Source organism: Erithacus rubecula (genome assembly GCF_903797595.1).
Source record: "Erithacus rubecula genome assembly, chromosome: 20".
NCBI lineage: Eukaryota > Metazoa > Chordata > Aves > Passeriformes > Muscicapidae > Erithacus > Erithacus rubecula.
The window spans coordinates 1,530,003-1,548,490 of NC_136672.1; the positions used below are offsets into that span (position 1 = coordinate 1,530,003).

General features: G+C 49.7%; 1 protein-coding gene across 2 annotated transcripts in view; it reads right to left on the reverse strand.

Moving 5' to 3' along the window:
• Window positions 1-431: 431 nt before the first annotated feature.
• The window catches only part of DNAH9 (dynein axonemal heavy chain 9), a 158,550-nt gene continuing 140,493 nt past the window's right edge, over window positions 432-18,488 (reverse strand). For both annotated transcript variants that reach the window (XM_079323154.1, XM_079323153.1), the window contains 6 exons: window positions 16,438-16,629; window positions 15,999-16,190; window positions 15,062-15,232; window positions 12,046-12,228; window positions 4,100-4,489; window positions 432-735 (listed from right to left, as the gene is read on the reverse strand). In XM_079323154.1, coding sequence (XP_079179280.1) covers window positions 508-735; window positions 4,100-4,489; window positions 12,046-12,228; window positions 15,062-15,232; window positions 15,999-16,190; window positions 16,438-16,629 — 1,356 coding nt within the window. In that variant the 3' untranslated portion in view covers window positions 432-507. The remainder of the gene's footprint in view (window positions 736-4,099; window positions 4,490-12,045; window positions 12,229-15,061; window positions 15,233-15,998; window positions 16,191-16,437; window positions 16,630-18,488) is intronic.

An 18,488-nucleotide genomic window follows, 5' to 3' on the forward strand; every position in this document is an offset into this window, starting at 1 on the left:
GAGCAAGGGAGAGCAGCAAGAGTAAGAGAAAGACAGCAAGACAGTGATTTCCCATTTACAATACAATCAATCTTCTTCTATGATGAATATTCTACCCTCCACTAACCAATCTAATACAAGATACAAATTCTATAACATTTACATACAGCCTATAAGAATCTTTGTATTACCATAATGTGTTATACTTTAAACTCTAGAAACTAGTCTTTGGACCCTGGTAAGGTCTCTTCTTGACCTTTGGACCAGCTTTGCACCAGGACATGTTGTTCCATCAAGAGGAGATGACTGTCAGCTAGCCATCCTATTGTCTTCTAGTTATTTAGTAGCTGAGGCTTGGTGTCTCCAAAGTGGCTTTCATTTCAACCTCACTCTCAGAATCTATACATTCATATTTGTAAGGTTTCACCATTTCATCCTCTCCAACAGGGCTAATCTCAGCATTCAATTGCTCAGACTGTGTGACAAAGGCATTGTGAGGGATCTGCAGAGCAGGGCCGTGCTGGTGCCTTAGATCTGCAGCAGCAAGGCCACACCAGCCAGAACCCACTTGGAAGGGTTTTCCTTCGTTTTGAGGTTCAAAGTCCACACGTAGGTTGGGCCTCTCTGGCGTGTTCTGTAGAGAGGGCAGGGGTAGAGAGCCCTGGAGTCCTGCTTGTCCCCAGGAATGGCCTTGATGAACAGGACGGGCATGGCGGGGGTGAGCTCCTGCAGCCTGGCGTCCGTGATGGTCCCAGCCTGCAGGGGGGACACAAAGCCTGCTCAGAGCTCCCGGGGCCTTCAGCCAAGCTGCTCCTGCTGGGGAGCTGCAAACTGCCCCCCAGGGTCAAGGGGCTGCATGATTCTCTCTGAGGAAGGAGGGTCTGGATCCAGCAGCTCCTTGTCCCACCAGAGCCCTCCTCAACACACATCAGCTCAAGGCTCCAGTGCCTGCACTCTCACCAGCTGCTCAAACCCTCACATCCCAGCTGGACTTTGTGTGGAACAGTGTCCCTGGCCCTGTCCAGCCACATTATAAACAGAGTTTCACTTCTCTTGTCCTGGTTTCTGCAGAGGTGCAGCTCGAGGCCATTTCCTCTTGTCCTATTGCCAGGGAATGGGGACAGGAGGAAAAGGAAAAGGCCTCAGGCTGTGCCAAGGCAGGCTCAGCTTGGATGTCAGCAGGAATTTCTCCATGGAAAGAGGGTTAAACATTGGCAGGGGCTACCCAGGGGGGTTTGGAGTGCCCAAGGAACACCTGGATGTGGCACTCAGGATTGGGCTGGGGACAAGGTGGGGATGGGGCACAGCTGGGACTGGATGGGCTGGGAGAGCTTTTCCAGCCTTGGTGATCCTGGGATGATTCTCTGGCACCTTGTGGTGGGAGTGAGGGTGGACACATGAACCACTGGAATGGAGAACAGCCCCAAAATCACCACAGGCTTGTTCCCACTCTCGTGGATGCAACCAAGAGAATTCAAAATGACTTTTCTGAGGGAATATCACCATTAAATATCAAGTCTCATTATTCTCCTCCCAACAATGCCCTGCCCAGCAGACTGCCCAACCCAGGAGAGGGAGAGAACCCTGCCAGGACAAGAAATCAAGTTTTTTCTCAAATTTGGGTCTCTCTGGCATTTGCTCTCTCTCTTCCTGACAACAAAATACCCTGCACATCAATCCATTTCCAGGGAAAATTGCCTAACGGAGGCTAGGGAGACCAAATGAGAACAAATAGGGAAATGGAAGCAAAACTTTTCAACACTAAAGAAACTGCCTCTCACTGAAGCTGAGCTTCACATATCATCATTATTCCAAATGCTCTTGGATCACAGTTGTGGGGTGAGATTCAACCTCTCCAGTAGCTTATTTAGCTCTGCAAAGGAGCGAAGAAAAATCATTCCTCTTGCCACACACCTCGGTTTAATTGTATTAATGCCATCTGTTATGCTCAGCTATGATAAATCCAACTCTCATTTAGGATTTTATATTTCCAACGTGCTGAACAAACATTAAATAATTTGTATAATACCTTGCAAAGTAGCTATTTATGAAACATTATTATGCACTCTTCTTAAATCTACACTTTTCATTTCTGAGACTGGGTTTTGATCAGGTCTTTTTCTTTTTTTTTTTACTGCTGAGAATACTTCAAATGAAATTTCCAAGAGATATTCTACCTGTTTCTAGGTTAACAAGAGCTGAAATCTTCCTGAGATACCTCAATGTAAGATATCATTTTGTTATGTCTGGGCTGATTCTCATTTGCATTTTTTATCGCTCTCATCATCAGAAATTAATTCTGCTCTGAAAGCAATTCTTCCTGACTAGCAGCACAGCCCTCGTGGTGCAGAAACACCATTCTGTGCCTGGAGAGCTCAGCCTCAGATCCTAAAGGCTCCTTCCCTTGTGCTTCTGCTGGATTGCCAGCTGAGAGTGGCAGTGCCACGTGGCACCCCCTGAGTGATGGGGGCATGGCTTCAGATGGACAAGGGGAATGACAAAACTCTTCCCTGTGAGGGTGGGGAGGCCCTACCTGTGCCTGCCCCATCCCTGGAGCTGTCCAAGGCCAGGCTGGATGGGGTTTGGAGCAGCCTGGGGCAGGGGAAGGTGTCCCTGCCATGGTGGGGTGGAATGAGTTGATCCTTAAGGTCCCTTCCAGCCCAGCCCAGTCTGGGATCCTGTGGTTCCCTGGCAGGGGTTGTGCTGTTCACATGGAGCACACGTGGTGTAAAACCACCCCTGCCCTCCTACCACCATGCTCCAACCCCCTTGGGAAGGGGCAGGACTCACTCTTGGCATCAAACTCTCCATTGCAGAGCAAAAAAGCCAAAAATCAGTCAGCAGCTCGAGATAAAATGTCTCCAAGTCTTCCCAGTCACAGCATCCTTCTGGCTGTCACTGAGTCCCAGGGACTTTAACAGGGCTGCAGCAAGAGATCATTTGCACCCAAAATAATCTGCTTAGTTTCATTTCATCTAATAGCTGCCTGCTGTTTTGTAATGAATGTTTTATAAATTTAAGACACCCAAGGGCAAACATAAATGTTTAAATAAATAGAAAAATGTGAGTAGCAGAACATAGAAGGACTCTTTCCTTTTTAGGAGGCACAACCTAAATGTGAAATATTCTTTTAAAAGTGGAGGTGTTCCCTAGAGGAATTCTTCTAAATGTGGCCTACCATTTTTATCAGAGGATTAATTTGGAAGGAGTCCACAACCCAAAAGAGCTGTGCACCTGTTTTAAAAGTCCTGCATCCATTAATGCACACTGATACTCACTGGATTATAGGTAAAATGAATAGTTCCACTAGGTAGAAATGATATTTCAGTGAGCAGCAACCCATAAAAATATCCTTTTCCTTTCTGAAATAAATTGAAGCACGATGCCCAGAGATTATGAATGGCTCCATAAACATAATTGCTCAGTATCTTTCAATCACAAGGAAAGTATAATCAGAAAAACACATTTACTGGAGTTGGGATGGTCTCTGAAGACAAATCCCATTGCTGGATGCAACCACCCATATCAGTTATTGGAGGGAGGCAGAGGGTGATGCCTTAAGTTTCAGCTTTCATATTTTCTAGACTCTGCACTGTATTGTACTTCATGCAAAGTGTCCCAAGTTCTCCTCCCAGCTCAGGCACACAAAACAATCCTTTTCCAGCCCCACAACCAAGGACACGCTGCAGCTTCAGCCCCAAAAAGTGCAACCAGCAGCCAATGGAGGAGAGAATGTGGGAGGATGGGAGTGCAGGAGCTGCAGCTGGGATTGGACAGTGAAGCCAAGATGGAAATGGAGCCAAAGTGATGCAAGTGTGAGAACTCGTGACTGGGATCCATCTTGGGCCCATCTTGGGTGGAGCCACGGCCGGGCCCTGGCACTGCCCAAGGGGAATCCTTTGGAGCCTTGGGACGAATCCCTGCTTGATTCCTGTGGCACTGCCCAGCCTCTGCCCCGGGGAGCCTCTAGGCACCAAGGCCACAGCTTTCCCTAATTTCCTATCACTTATGGAAAACCACTGCAGAGAGGGAGATAACAAATAAGTGGAGAGTGTTGGATCAGAATGGTGAGGCCACCCCTGTGGCTTCTCCCTGAACCCCAAGGCCTTGCAGAGCTCACCTGAAGATCCCAGCGTGCTCCCTCCATGAACAGACCATGCACATAGGCCCCCTCACGAGGAGCACTGGCAAAATCCTCTCTGCTCTTCTTTGTGACATCACACTGCAATGTCATGGTGTCCAGGGGCCACTTGTTCCTGCGGGCTGCAGTCTGCATGACGGCTGTCAGGATGGCCTGGGGGTTGAAGAACCCTCCCAGCCACAGCGTGGAGGGCAAGGAGAAGTCCCTGGTCCAGGCTTCCAGCTCACTGATGCGAGCCAGGAGATCAGCAAACCATGAGCCCAGGCTGGCAGTGGAAGGGTAAGATCTCTTCAGCCAGGACTCAGGCACCCTGTCCAAGAAGAGGGAGTTCTGCAAGGCCTCCATGTCGCTGGTCATGGTCAGCTCCCCCTGGGGAGAAAGGGCACAGTCAGCACTGAGAGCTGCCCAGCTGTGGGAGCCCAGGTGTACCCCTAGCCTCCTTGGGGGGGGTCTCAAAACACCCCTGGCGAGGGTCTCAAAGACCCCTGAGTGAGACCCTGGTGTCTCAGGTGCTGAATTCTAAATCCTGGGGGAATTACCAACATAAAGGGAATGGAAACAAGTCACAAAAATTAGTTAGGTATAAATTAGACTTTTAGAATGTAGATAAATATGCTTTTTGGAATGTTTATGATAAGGGTCACGTGACCAAGATGGAGAATTTGGGGGGTGGACACCTTTTCCTCCTCTTCTCTGTCATCCATGTTGGGTGACACGTTGGCACTTTTAGATTGGATGGGGTCAGGGCTGGACCATTTAACAAGATTGTATTGTATTGGGAAATTGTTGTAAACATGTAACACGTAGTTCAGACTATATAAAATAAACCCTTCCCTCACCAGGCAGATTCCACCCTGGATGCCAGGCTGAGCAGACCCTGCTGGCCAAGCAAAAAAGTCCCTGAGATAAGAAACAATAAACATTCCTTGAAACTTCAGAAAACCATCTCCAGCAATCTCTCATTGGCTGCTTTGGGAAAAGAACAGGGTTTGAACCACTGCATGTCCCTCTGAGGTGATCTTGGGGCTAAGGAGACACCTCAGACTGGGACACCCAGCAGAGCCAGCTTGGGAGCAGGGCTGGGCCAGGACATGAGGAAGAGCACAGCACCCCACACACCCCACGCACTCTGGGTGAATTCATGAGTGTGGGGGTTTTCTGCACACTTTCTGTGGCATATTCCTGCATCCTGCTCTAAAATACTACTGGGAGGAAAAGCTGTGTGACAGTGACAGCAGCAGGGGTGTCCCTCAGTGTGGACACTGCTGAAGGCCTAGGCAAACTTCAGCCAGGCATTTTCTCAGGTTCTGAGTCTTTTTCCCAGGCTGTGACACTTTCCCAGCTCTGGCCAGGATTTTTCCCAGGGTGATAGCTTTCTGACAAATAGAAGGGAATTAATAAACATAGATTAGCACCTGATGCTGAACGTGGGACAGTGCATGATGTACATGACATATGATGTTTATTGCCCCATGAACTAGTGTCCTGTTTGAGATCTGTGAACTGCCCTATAAATATGAGTCAGGTTTTCAGTAGAGTTCTTCAACCCAAGAAGAAGTGTGTTGCTATTATTTGCCACTCTTAGCTCAATGATGCCTCAGTTGTCTTGGTGTTTTTGCTGTTTGCTCTCATGGACTGGCAGATTCTCAGGGGTGTAAAGCTGTTCTCACCCACTGCCAGGGCAGGATACTGGAGTTTATGATGATCTACTCTAAAACTGTCCAAATACTTGTTATGTCAAGTCTATCCCCCTCCTCTCCTCCACTTCCCCTTAGTTCTCCCCTCATTTACTGCTTTGCAGTGCAAGATTTTCTTTTTGACTTCATGTGTTGTCTGCAAATGTAATCACAGCTCTTTCCACAGCAGGGAAGGAGCACAACAAAGTAAGATATGATTCAGCCAAGTGAGATAAAAAGAGAGGTTTGACTTTTCCTTTGTGCAGCAATTAATTAGTTTTAAAGCTTTTAGAAACCTGTATCAGTTCTGCCAGAAGAACTGAATTCCAGGACATTACACTGAAATAAAATGTGAGGGTGGCTGAACACTGGAACAGGTTCTTCACAGAGGCTGTGGAGTCTCCATTCTTGGAAATGATTAAAATCCACCAGGGCAGGGTCCAGAACAACCTGCTCTGCCTGTCCCTGCTCGGGATGGGGCTGGCCCAGACAATGTCCTGACCAACTCCTCTGTGATTCTGGCTCCTCAGGCCAATCAGGACACAAAGAGAAAACCTGCAGATGTCAGCTCAGCTTCCTGGTGTGGAATGATCTCCACAATTCAAATCTCTGTGCTCAGCTGGAGGGGTACAACACCCCCAGCACTTTGGATACACACAGATAATGTTGATCACTGCTCTCCTTTATACACACTGCCTTTTGTTCCCTTATCATTTGGCCAAAATTTATCTGATTTACAATTTCTCTTTGCCTCGGGCTAAATGTTTTTGGAAAGATTAACTGAAATCGGTTGAGCCATTGCTGAGAACAAGGGGAGGGAATTGGGTCAGTCTATTCACATTAAAAGATTCCAACTGTTCTTTCACAGGACTTCAGTGCCTCCAGCGTGAGGTCAGCAGAGGTGCCCTTTGCTGGGGCCAGAAAAATCTATGAAGCTTTAGCAGAAGTTGAAATCTTCTTAAAGCAGCCCCCACAGTGGTTAACAATGCTTACAGCAGGTAAAGATCTCTGCAGTTTGTTCCCGTGCTGACTGTGCCCTGTGGGTCACACTGACAACTAAAAAAGACCTTTAATATCACCAAGTCCAGTCATATAATTGTGACTTAGACAAGGTGTGGCAATTACATTTAATGTGTGTAGCAAAATGTGCTGTTCAATATTGCTAGGAGAATGAGGGGATGCAGAGGGTGAAAAAAAAACATAAACAAAATTAACCACAGGAATCTGTAACACATAGTCTGTGACACAGAAAATTCTGTAACACAGAAATCCTCTGCCCAAACCCTGCCACAAATCATGGCAGGGAAAGAGATGGGATCTGCAGAAAATGCTCCTCCAAGGGCTGCAGCAGCTCAGGCCCTGAGCTGGGATTCACAGCCACCCTGGGCTGGCACTGCAGGAGAGCAGCAGAGCACAGGAGCAGCAGCTTTTGGCATTTCTTCATCTGCTGTTTGCTGCACAGACACGGCTGGAGGCTCTGGGAGGCCAGCAGTGGGCAGGTCAAAGAACCACGGAGGCCTTAAGGCTGGAGAAGACCTTTGAGGTCACTAAGTCCAACCATCAGCCCAGCAGCACCTCTGTACTCAGTGCTGAACCATGGCCTTAGGTGCCACAGCCATGGTTTTGGTTTTTGGGGCACTTCCAGGAATAGTGACTCCCAGCTTCCCCTTGGCAGCTTGTGCTGATGCTTGACAACCCTTTATGTGAAGATATTTCTCCTAATATCCAATCTAAACATGCCTTGGTGCAACTTGAGGCTGCTTCCCCTTGTCCTGTCACTTGTTACCTGGGAGAAGAGACACCTGGAGAAGAGGAACCCACCTGGCTGCAAACTCCTTAGGGCAAGCCAGGCTTGCTCCAAGTGCCCTTCAAAGAGACCAGAGCCTCCCTTGGCAGACACCTATCACCAGGACAGGAATCCTCTGAGAGAACCATGGATCCTCTGAGAGAACCAGGGATCCTCTGTGGTGACCACACTCAGGGATGCTCTGAGGTGACCATGCTGTGGCTGCTGGATGGCAGCTCCCACAAGGCTTAGACACACACCTGCCCCATCCACGGTGTCCAGCAAGAGGCAGGAAGGGTGTCAGCTGAATTCAGGCCCTGGAAATATCCACTTCAGCACCTCTGGGTTTTCGAACTTGACTTACAACCCTTACATTTTTTTTTTTTGCTTGTTTGTTTGTTTGTTTCTTTTCTGTTTTTATTTTTGTGAAAATTTCTAAATAGTCACAATAAAATTCCTCTTGTCTGGCAAATGAGCAAGGGCAGGAATTCAAGGGAAGTCCCCAGAATCCCCCCAGTTCCAATGAGAGCTGAGAACTTTTTGTACTGCTCCATGCCTGGAAATCATTGCAACCCTGGGAATCTCCATTCAGAGCCCTGCTCCCTCCCAAGGTCTGTGGATTCCCATCCCAAAATCCCTTCTCTGGGAAATATTAATTCCTCAACAGGATGGACTGGTGCAAGGCAAGATAAAACCTCTGCTCCAGGCTTGATGTGTTAAATGCAGCAAGGTTTTCCAGGCAGACACTGTCTGAACCTGCTGGGTTTCCCCATGGAGAGCAGATTTCTGGTGGATAGAGAACATTCTGAGTACAAAGGAAAAAGATGGCTTTCAAAGCTAAAACAGCAAATAAGGTTAAATGAAAAGCTGGAAGAAGCAGCACTTGCAGTTAACACTAAAATATGAGCAACAACCTCCTGAAATGTCCATCATGATCTCCATCCTCAGGAGAAACTGGACACAAAGAGGAACTGTCGGTGGGCTGGGCTAAAGCCATGGCAAGACCATGCAGGAAGAGCAGAAAGTCCTGCCTTGGCCCCAGCAAGACAATGAAAGAGGACTCTGTGCTCCTGGAAGTGTTTTGACGTGGATAAGAAGGTGGCAGAATGTGTGCAAGCAGCCAAATTGATTTACAGACACCCCCCCTCGATCATATATCATGTCTAGTTTCACTTTCAGGAAACAAATGAATTAGCAAATGTAATTCTCAGCAAGGCTTGAGAAAAGCAATTTTTAAAGCCTGCACACTCAAGCGTGCTGTGAGTCTCCTGTGAGGGCTCAAAGCATCTACAGCAGCAATCTCATAGAGTTGTCCAAACACAATTATGCATAAATTTGCATTTCAGATGCTGAATACTAAAGTGCATCAGAAATTATTCAAGTTACTTTTTAATTTTTTTTTCCAAATGCTGGGAGTAATTTTCATTTAAAGACACCCTTGAAGGAAATTCTAATCAGCCAGCAGCCATTCCCTCAAGATCAGCACACCATAGGCACAAAGTGTTTCCTCAGTTCAGGTTATTTTCACTTGATACCCGGCTTGCTGATCAAAATTTGGTCTTTGTTATTTTACAATATATATTATCCTCATTTTGGAGGCTCATCCTTCACCCAAATTGCAAACCAGAGGATCTGCTTGCAAAAAAAACGAGGCTGGTACAACATTAACATGCAAGAGCTTCAGCCCAGCCTCTGGTTCCACCCAAGCCAGCCAGAACAAAGGGCTTTGAAATGCAGTATGCCAGTTATTTCTGATGGCTACCAGTCTATTGCCATTTCTCTTCCTCCTAATGGGATGTCTCCTATTTTTGGACCAAACAATCACTTTCTGCTAGGATGAATTATTCAAAAATTCAAATTAGGTGTGACATTTCTAAACCGCCTTCTTTCGGCAGATCCTTCAGTCAGTAAAAACAATAAGCCTTGTTTTCTCTGGGCTTTATTTATTCTCTGCTGAGCTCTGGGGGGCCTGGCTTGTAAACTCTCCTCCTCTGAGTGCTGTCAGTGCAGACCCCCAGCCCCAGAGGTAACTGTCCTCTGTAATTGTCAGGAAGGACAATTCAAGCAGGATTTCTTCAGTGTAAGGCCCAGAAGTCAAGTCAGGGCAGCACCAGGAAGAGCCATCAGCCCCCTCTGCCAGTTCTGTGGTTCCCAAGGTGTGGGAGGGGACTGAGGGATGCTGAGCAGGGGTTTGGGTCATGCCCAAGGTCTCATTCAGCTCTGCAGGGACCCACACATGACCTTTGGCTGCAGACAAAGAACTGGGCTCAAGCTGTGCCCAGGGAGACTTGGTTTGGGTATCAGGAAAACTTTCTTCAGCTTCAGTGGGTTGTAAAGCACAGGGACAGGCTGCCCAGAGCAGTGCTGGAGTCACCATCCACAGACTGACAGAGTACTCTGAGCTGGAAGGGGCCCACAAGGATCATCACATCCAACTCTTAACTAAATGGCCTGGCCAGGGACTGAACCCACTGACTTGGTGTGTCAGCACCAACTGAGCCCAAAAGTGCCCAAAAAAAATCAAAACCATGGCTGTGGCACCTGAGGCCATGGTTCAGCACTGAGTACAGAGGTGCTGCTGGGCTGATGGTTGGACTTAGTGACCTCAAAGGTCTTCTCCAGCCTTAAGGCCTCCATGGTTCTTTGACCTGCCCACTGCTGGCCTCCCAGAGCCTCCAGCCGTGTCTGTGCAGCAAACAGCAGATGAAGAAATGCCAAAAGCTGCTGCTCCTGTGCTCTGCTGCTCTCCTGCAGTGCCAGCCCAGGGTGGCTGTGAATCCCAGCTCAGGGCCTGAGCTGCTGCAGCCCTTGGAGGAGCCTTTTCTGCAGATCCCATCTCTTTCCCTGCCATGATTTGTGCCAGAGGTTTTCATCCTGTGTTACAGAATTTCCTGTGGTTAATTTTGTTTGTGGTTTATTTGCACACTCTGCATCCCCTCATTCCCCTACCAATATTAAACAGCACATTCTTCCCCACATTAAATCTAATTGCCACACATTGTCCAACTCACAATTATATCTTGTTTGGGGCTCTGGGATTGAAACATTAAATCACTTCTGTTTACCTGTCTCAGGAAACGGAATTTTCAATTCCACTGCCTTATGCTAGAAAATAAGAGAAATCTGTTTATGATAATTGACTACATAAATAAAATGGGCTGTACACACTGACCCACCACAAGTGTCCAGGATATCTCTCCTGCAAATGCAGTGCAGACACATCTGCAGCTGCTGGCTCCAGTGTGCATCTGGGATTTGGGAGCAGCTTGGTGCCTAAATCCTGAGCCAAGCCTGTCCCTCCTCATGCAGGCTGGGCAGCTGAAAGTTTCTTTTCCAGGCTGCCCCTGGGAGAGGTCTGAGATGTCACTCCAGCTCAGGGCAGGCCCTCCTTGCTCACCCTCAGCTCCTCCTATGAACGGGCAGGGTCAAAGCCCAGAGCCTTCAGCCACTGTGGTCCCCACACTGGGCACAGCAGCTGTGGGAGCTGTGACAGGGGTGACAGCCTGACATTCTGGAAATGATGGAGCAGGGAATTCCCACTGACTAATGAGCAGGAGATCCCCCAAGTCCCAGCTGGGGCACCAGGGTGAGGCAGGGCAGTCAGAAGGGCAGTACTGAGGCTTTGTTCTGCCAGCTCCAGGCTGCATTCCTGTGCTGGCATTGGGTCCCCCTGAGGAATGGACAGCACCTGGCTGTGGGGAAGGGTCCTTGAGGGTGACAAGGTAGAGGGGCAGTGCTGTTAGAGAGCACCAGGACTGGCCAGGCAGCTCCTCACTCACAGGAAGTGCAGCCTGATCGGTGCTGGTTCATCCCCTAATGGGCAGGCAAGGTGATGCCTTAAGTTTCAGCTTTCATCTTTTCCAGACTGTGCACTGCATTGGTGTGTGACTCTGAACTCCATGCAAAGTGTCCCAAGTTCTCCTCCCAGCTCAGGCACACAAAACAATCCTTTTCCAGCCCCACAACCAAGGACATGCTGCAGCTTCAGCCCCAAAAAGTGCAACCAGCAGCCAATGGAGGAGAGAATGTGGGAGGATGGGAGTGCAGGAGCTGCAGCTGGGATTGGACAGTGAAGCCAAGATGGAAATGGAGCCAAAGTGATGCAAGTGTGAGAACTCGTGACTGGGATCCATCTTGGGCCCATCTTGGGTGGAGCCACGGCCGGGCCCTGGCACTGCCCAAGGGGAATCCTTTGGAGCCTTGGCATGAATCCCTGCTTGATTCCTGTGGCACTGCCCAAGGGGAATCCTTTGGAGCCTTGGCATGAATCCCTGCTTGATTCCTGTGGCACTGCCCAGCCTCTGCCCCAGGGAGCCTCTCCAGGCATCATGAATTCATTTTGGGTGTACCCTGTGCAAGGCTTAAACTCCCCGAGCTGTATCTGTTGAAGACCTTCAATGAAGCCCCAGTTTTCCTGAGCTGTGCCCAGGCTGTGTGGCAGGTGGGCCCTGGGCTGTCCCTACCTTCAGCCCCAGCTCCAGCTGTGTCAGCGAGCGCCGCAGCTCGGCCGTGAGCGCATTCATGCGCTCGCACTCCTGCAGCGCCACCACAGCGTAGGGCGTCCTCTCCTCCACCTTTGCCACCAGCTCTGCCATGTTGAACTCATCCGTGAGCTTCTCCAGCATCTCTTCCAGAAGGGCTTGCACCTGTGCCAGAGGGAGGAGACGGGGGGATGCTGGTGAGTGACCCCCAGGCTCTCAGCTGCCTGAGCTGTGAGAACTCCTCTGCCCTGTCAACCATCCCTGTCAGCCCCAGGCACCGTTCAAAGAGCTTGCCCCATCCTATTAAAATCCAAATGCTGACAGAAGTTAATGTCAGATGAGCAGCTTGCAAAATGATGGGTTTAAAACGCCCCTGTGACATGTGGCAGCCTTCTCTCTTCTTGGCTCTCTTATTTCTCCTGAGGTCATACTCACAAGGAGATGGATGGGGTTGGAGCCTCAGTTGAGCCTCAGGACAACACAGCTTATGAGCTGGTTTCCTCTGGTGTATTGATGGAGAGAGGTGATTATATAAAATTGAATTTTAAGCTGAATTTGGCATTCTGGACTAATGGAGCCGTGGAAGAAAAACATAACAAAACAAAATTATTTTCTGGTCACCACCACAGCTTCTTCAGAACTCTAAGTACTAAACAGGGAAAGCTCCTATGCAAGAGGATCTTTGTAGTGTCTAAAAAATTAAATAAAATAGCCAAACCCCTTTCTGACAATGAGGCAGGCATGAAGCCCCTGCAGTCCATGGGATCAGCTGCATTTCCCAGGTTTACTGTGGAAGGTCTCACTCAAAGCTTTGCTTTACTTCTGAGCTGGAAGCTGAGCAAGACTTCTGCTAGCTGGGGCCCTTTGGGCATACATAACACAATTAAAATTCTATGATCCACAATGCAAACCTAGTGCCAGCTAGGGCAGGGTCATTTTCCAGCCAGGGCCACCAATATTCATATTTTGGACTCTGTACTCCAGTTCCCTCCTGTTGCTGCTCTTCCCAAGCCTCAGCTCCCATCAGCAGTGAAGATGTGTGGGCTGTTATTGCAGCCACACAGGTGGCTAAAGCTGGAAAAGCTCCTCAGCTGCACCTTGGGGGCAGTACAGAAATACCTGCTCATTTGAAATTCCCCTACAAGTCCCTTTGGCTCTGATTCCTTCACAGCAATTACAGCTCGTTTGCTGTAATGTGACCTCAGAAATCTGTAGGAGTAACTGGACTTGTCAGAGCCTGGGGAAAATGACAGACTCACATTTTCCCTGGAAGCTCCCTAAAATCACCTCAGCAGAACCGGGGCTGGATATCCTTCAGTGGAGGAGCTGAGACAAGGCTTTGCTCACTCCCATCCAAGGCCAAGTGGAAGGGACAGCTTGGATAATGACAGAGATCACTTCAGGAAGAAAATGAGCTGTGGGAACGTGTCCCCAGGCACAAAGCAGGGCACTGAGGTCACACTCTGCTTGCTCTCAGGCTGATTTTATTCCAGGACAGAGCCACGAGGACTTCTGTGCTCCTGTGAGAGTCTTCTTGACTGTCACCAGGAGTTTGCAGGGTGGCCATGAGCTGTGACACCACAGCTGGGGCACTCACTCATCATTTTGCTTCTCTGGCTGAGGAGTTTGTTTGTGTTTCAATAACAAAAGGAGTGGGAGAGGAGAAGAGGCACTCACATTTGCTCTCTCTGAACATCTTGTTTGGCTTTGCTACCTCTGGATTAGTCCCCTCACCTCAAACTCGAGTATGAACTGAAAATTGACCATGCTGGGCACTTCTAGGAGCTCCTTAAGGGAAGGCAGTCAGTTCCCCAGCTTCACACCAAGCCAGAGGAAGCTGGTGTGAAAGCACAGCTTTATACGAGCTGCTATTAGCCATTCATTAAATTGCAATCTTCAGCACAGAGCTGGCACCTTAAGACTGCAGGAATGAAAACCTGAGCATGTGTTGGCTGATTCCAGATCTTGTCAGGGATGTTTGGGTCACGTTTTAATGAGCTGTGAGTTTCCACAGGGAGGGCTGAGATCAGCCCAGGACACAGGTGTAGCAGAGGAGTTCAGCTGGAAATAAGGAATTACAAAGCCCTTGGGACACAGAGGCAGCAGAAAGAGGAGGGCTGAGCTCTGGCTGGCAAGCTGTAGGTGGCAGGCAGGTGCTCAGGGCCCATTGCTATGCCAGTCACAGGAGCTGCTGCTCAGGGAAGGTTTATTAGCAACACCTTCAGAGGATGATAACAAAGGCTCTGCAGTGCTTGGGGTAATTAGGAGACACTGTCCTGTTACTGCCAAAGCTCAGTTACACCCCACCAGAGTGATGTTCTGCATAAAACCAGGCTTTAGGCAGGCAAAGGCAGAACACAGAACCATGGACAAGCCTGAGCTAGACAGGACTGATGGATGAGACAAGCATCAAACCCTAGCAGCTGCCCCTGGACACTGTCACCATCCCCTCCTGGTCCCCACTGCTCCTGGGCACTCTCACCATCCCCTCCTGGTCCCCAGTGCCCCTGGGCACTCTCACCATCTCCTCCCTGGTCTCCTCTGCCCCTGGGCACTCTCACCATCTCCTCCCTGGTCCCCACTCCCCCGGGCACTCCCACCATCTCCTCCCTGATCGCCACTCCCTCTGGGCACTCTCACCATCTCCTCCCTGGTCCCCTCTGCCCCTGGGCACTTTCACCATCTCCTCCCTGGTCCCCACTACCCCCGGGCACTCTCACCATCTCTCCCTGGTCCCCACTACCCCCGGGCACTCTCACCATCTCCTCCCTGGTCCCCTCTGCCCCTGGGCACTCTCACCATCTCCTCCCTGATCGCCACTCCCTCTGGGCACTCTCACCATCTCTTCCCTGGTCCCCACTCCCCCTGGGCACTCTCACCATCTCCTCCCTGATCCCCACTACCCCCGGGCACTCTCACCATCTCCTCCCTGATCCCCACTACCTCCGGGCACTCTCACCATCTCCTCCCTGGTCTCCAGTGCCCCGGGCACTCTCACCATCTCCTCCCTGGTCCCCAGTGCTCCCTGGCCCGCGTTGCTGTCCCGGGGCTGCAGCTCCAGCACGGTGCGCAGGAGCCGCTCCGAGCGCTGCGTCAGGAACCCGATCTCGGCGTTGGGGTGGAGGCCGTACAGGTGGGGGGACTCTGGAGGCAGGGCATCGTCTATGTACTGCACAGAGACATTCAGGAGCACGTTAGGAACAGCCCAGGGCTCTTTGCCTGCAGAGCTTCACTGCTGGAATCATCCCCCCCAACAGGTCAGCCCGGGCTGACCCAGCTCTGCCTGTGCCTGAAACACCGGGGAAGTGATGGAGGAAGAAGAGTACAAATGTTTACAGAGCTGCTTCTGCTCCTGCTGGGAAAATTCTGTAATTGCTGGAGTTTGGCTTGGCTTTGTGTCTCAGGCTGGACCTTCTCTAGCAATTATCTGCTGTGCATTTCAGCATCAGCATCCCGAAATCTCTTGTGGGAATTGAGCTTCCAGTAGTTAAGTTTTATGAACAAAACCAGCCTGGTGTGCCTCTCTCTGCTACTGCATTTGTGTACAAAGAACAGATGAGATCAGTAAGTAGATCAACAAGACCCTTCAGTGATTCTCATCAAAACTGATGATAAAAGGAGCTTGAAAGGGCCATTTTAGCAAACAGTATGTGGATGTAATTTTCCAGGAGCCCCACTTAAGTCTCAAGCACCAATACAGTTGCTCTATTCATGCATGAACAGAATGAGCCCATGATGAAGTAGCAAATTACCATTAGGCTTGGTTCATCCAGGGGAATGCTGAAACATCCACAGGAACACAACACAATGGGAAATAAGAGGAACAGTGCAGGAACACTGCAGCCCTGTTCCTGCCTCCTGAGGCAGATTATGGGGCAGTTACAGAAGACATTCCATTTACATGAATAAGTAATGCCAGCAAACAAAGAGCTTACCTGGTGATAGCCATTATAATCCATGTTCCCTGGGAGGGGAAATCCAGGAGCAAGGCAGAGCTCTCCCTCCAGCATTTCTGGCTTAATAAACTCCTCCAGGTAGGTTCTGCAGAGCCGCCTGTCCCACTCATCCGTGATGTGACCTCCGTACATGATCTCACCCACCAGGTAGCGCAGGTCATCGTAGGGAACCTGGGTAGCAGGGGGGGGCTGAACCCAAGCACTGCCCTGCACCCTCAGGGCTCCCACCTCAGCAAACAAACATCAGGTAGGAGTCAAATCCTGCCCCAGGAAAGCTGGAGCACAGCACAGTTCTGTTCCCCAATGAGGTCTCCCATCTCCTCCCAAAAGCACCCTGAGCACTGCTAAACCCAAAAGCAGCAAGGAAATGGCATTTCAGGTTCAGAGGCAGCAGGCAGCCCTGCTGTGGTGGCCCCACCTTGGAGCTGGCCTGCAGGCAGTTGTGGAGCACGCTGACAGAGATGGTCAGGTCCCCGCTGCTGAAGGGGTACGGGCGGTTCCAGCCCTGGGGGCCGAACCTGCGCCGCTCCGCCGCCACCGCGTGGAAATAGCACAGGGCAAAGAGGATGCTCCTGAACTCCTGCTCCTGGCTGCACATCTCCAGGGTGTCCTGCAACACAGGACAGCTGCCCTCAGCCTCAGGGACTCCCAGGGAACCCAAACACGCTGCAATCTGGACAGGGGGGAATCACAGAGGCCGAGGCTGGGAAATATCCCCAAATCATCAAGTTCAACCTTTGACCAAATACCCCCATGCCCAATTAATTATGAACCATAGTGTTTGAACAATCACAGGGATGTGTCTCCACCATTTCCCTGGGCAGCCTGTTCCAGAGCTTAACCAGCTTTCCAGTTCAGGAATTTTTCCTAACATCCAACCTGAACCTCCCCTGCTGACACTTGATGTCATTGTCCCATTACCTGGTACAAGAGGCTGATCAAATTGTCCTCCAGTTCATTTTTGCATCACACACATGTGCTAGTTTTCCAAGTCAGTGGCTTTGCACTGCAGATTTACTGGCAAACTGTAGCAAATATTTTGTGACTTAATATTTGCTGTTCCCAGCTCCGAGTGGCTTTGCATAGGAACACACACAGGGAAGGAAGGACACGTACACCCACTCAGTGCCCCATCACCTGCATCTGCTCAACATCCCTCACCAGAGAGATGGGAGGGAATCACAGAATCACAGAATTCTCTGCTGGAAGGGACCTTAAAGTCCATGTTTTTTCCAACCCCTCTACTATGGGCAGGGGCATTTTCCACTATCCCAGGTTGCTCCAAGCCCTGTCTAAGCTTTATCTTAAAAAAATGCCATGTTAGACCTTTAATCCTCTGAAAACATGACAGAGCTCAGGGTCTGTGCAGAAGAGGGGAATCCATAATTTTAAAGGGTGCAAGACATTGACCAAGTGCATGTGATAATCAAGAACATCCCAAAACTGTTTTCCCCTGGATTAGGCAGCACTCTAAGCTGCCTTTATCAGCATTGTGATGAAGAACTGCTTCAAATATGTGCAGAACACCTTTCTCATTTTAGGAAACATCCCCAGAACAACTCAGTTCACTCTCATTCAGCCTCTCTTCAGTTGTCAATTATTCTTCAGCTATAAAGCAGAACAATATTCCTGCACAGAATAAAGGGCCTTCTTTGTAGCCTTCAGCTGAAAGTAAAATTTGAACATCTCTTCTGTATAAAGCAGGGAAATGAGGTGTAAAAGGGACCCCACCCACTTGCTTCAGGATTTCTGATAAGAGATGTTTCATAATCCTCCAGCAATTTAGAAAATACTAATTACTATTGATTGAAATGAGCAAAGGCAGGATGAAAATGTTACTTGGGGTGAAGGTTCTCCCCTCCCTTGTTCTCCAGGACATTTTGTGGAGTTCAAGATGATGAATGACAGTAGATAAGAATGGAATAATCTTCCCTGACCACTGGATTAGTCCTTGCATGGTGCCTCCCCCCACCAATGCTCAGATGTTCCCTCCTCCTGCTCTTGGGATTCTCTCCACACCAACATCTGAGTGCAAAAGCAGCTATGAGCAGCCCCATGACCCAGGGCCTGGGGTCCACAATTGTTTGGGGCTGCTCTTGCCTCACCCCAAATAACAAGAAGCTTTATGGAGAAAATCCCAGGAGGGTTTAGGTGGGAAGGGACCTTAAAGCCCATCCAGTGCCACCCCTGCCATGGCAGGGACACCTCCCACTGTCCCAGCTGCTCCAGCCCCAGTGTCCAGCCTGGCCTTGGGCACTGCCAGGGATCCAGGGGCAGCCACAGATGCTCTGGGCACCTGTGCCAGGGCCTGTCCAACCTCAAGCCAATAATTTCTTCCCAATACCCAATGTAAATCTACCCTTCTTCAATTTGAAACCATTCCCCTTGTCCTGTCCCTCCAGGATCTTGCCCAAATCCCCTCTCCAGCTCTCTTGGAGTCCCTTTAGGTACTGGAAGGCCTCCCTGGAG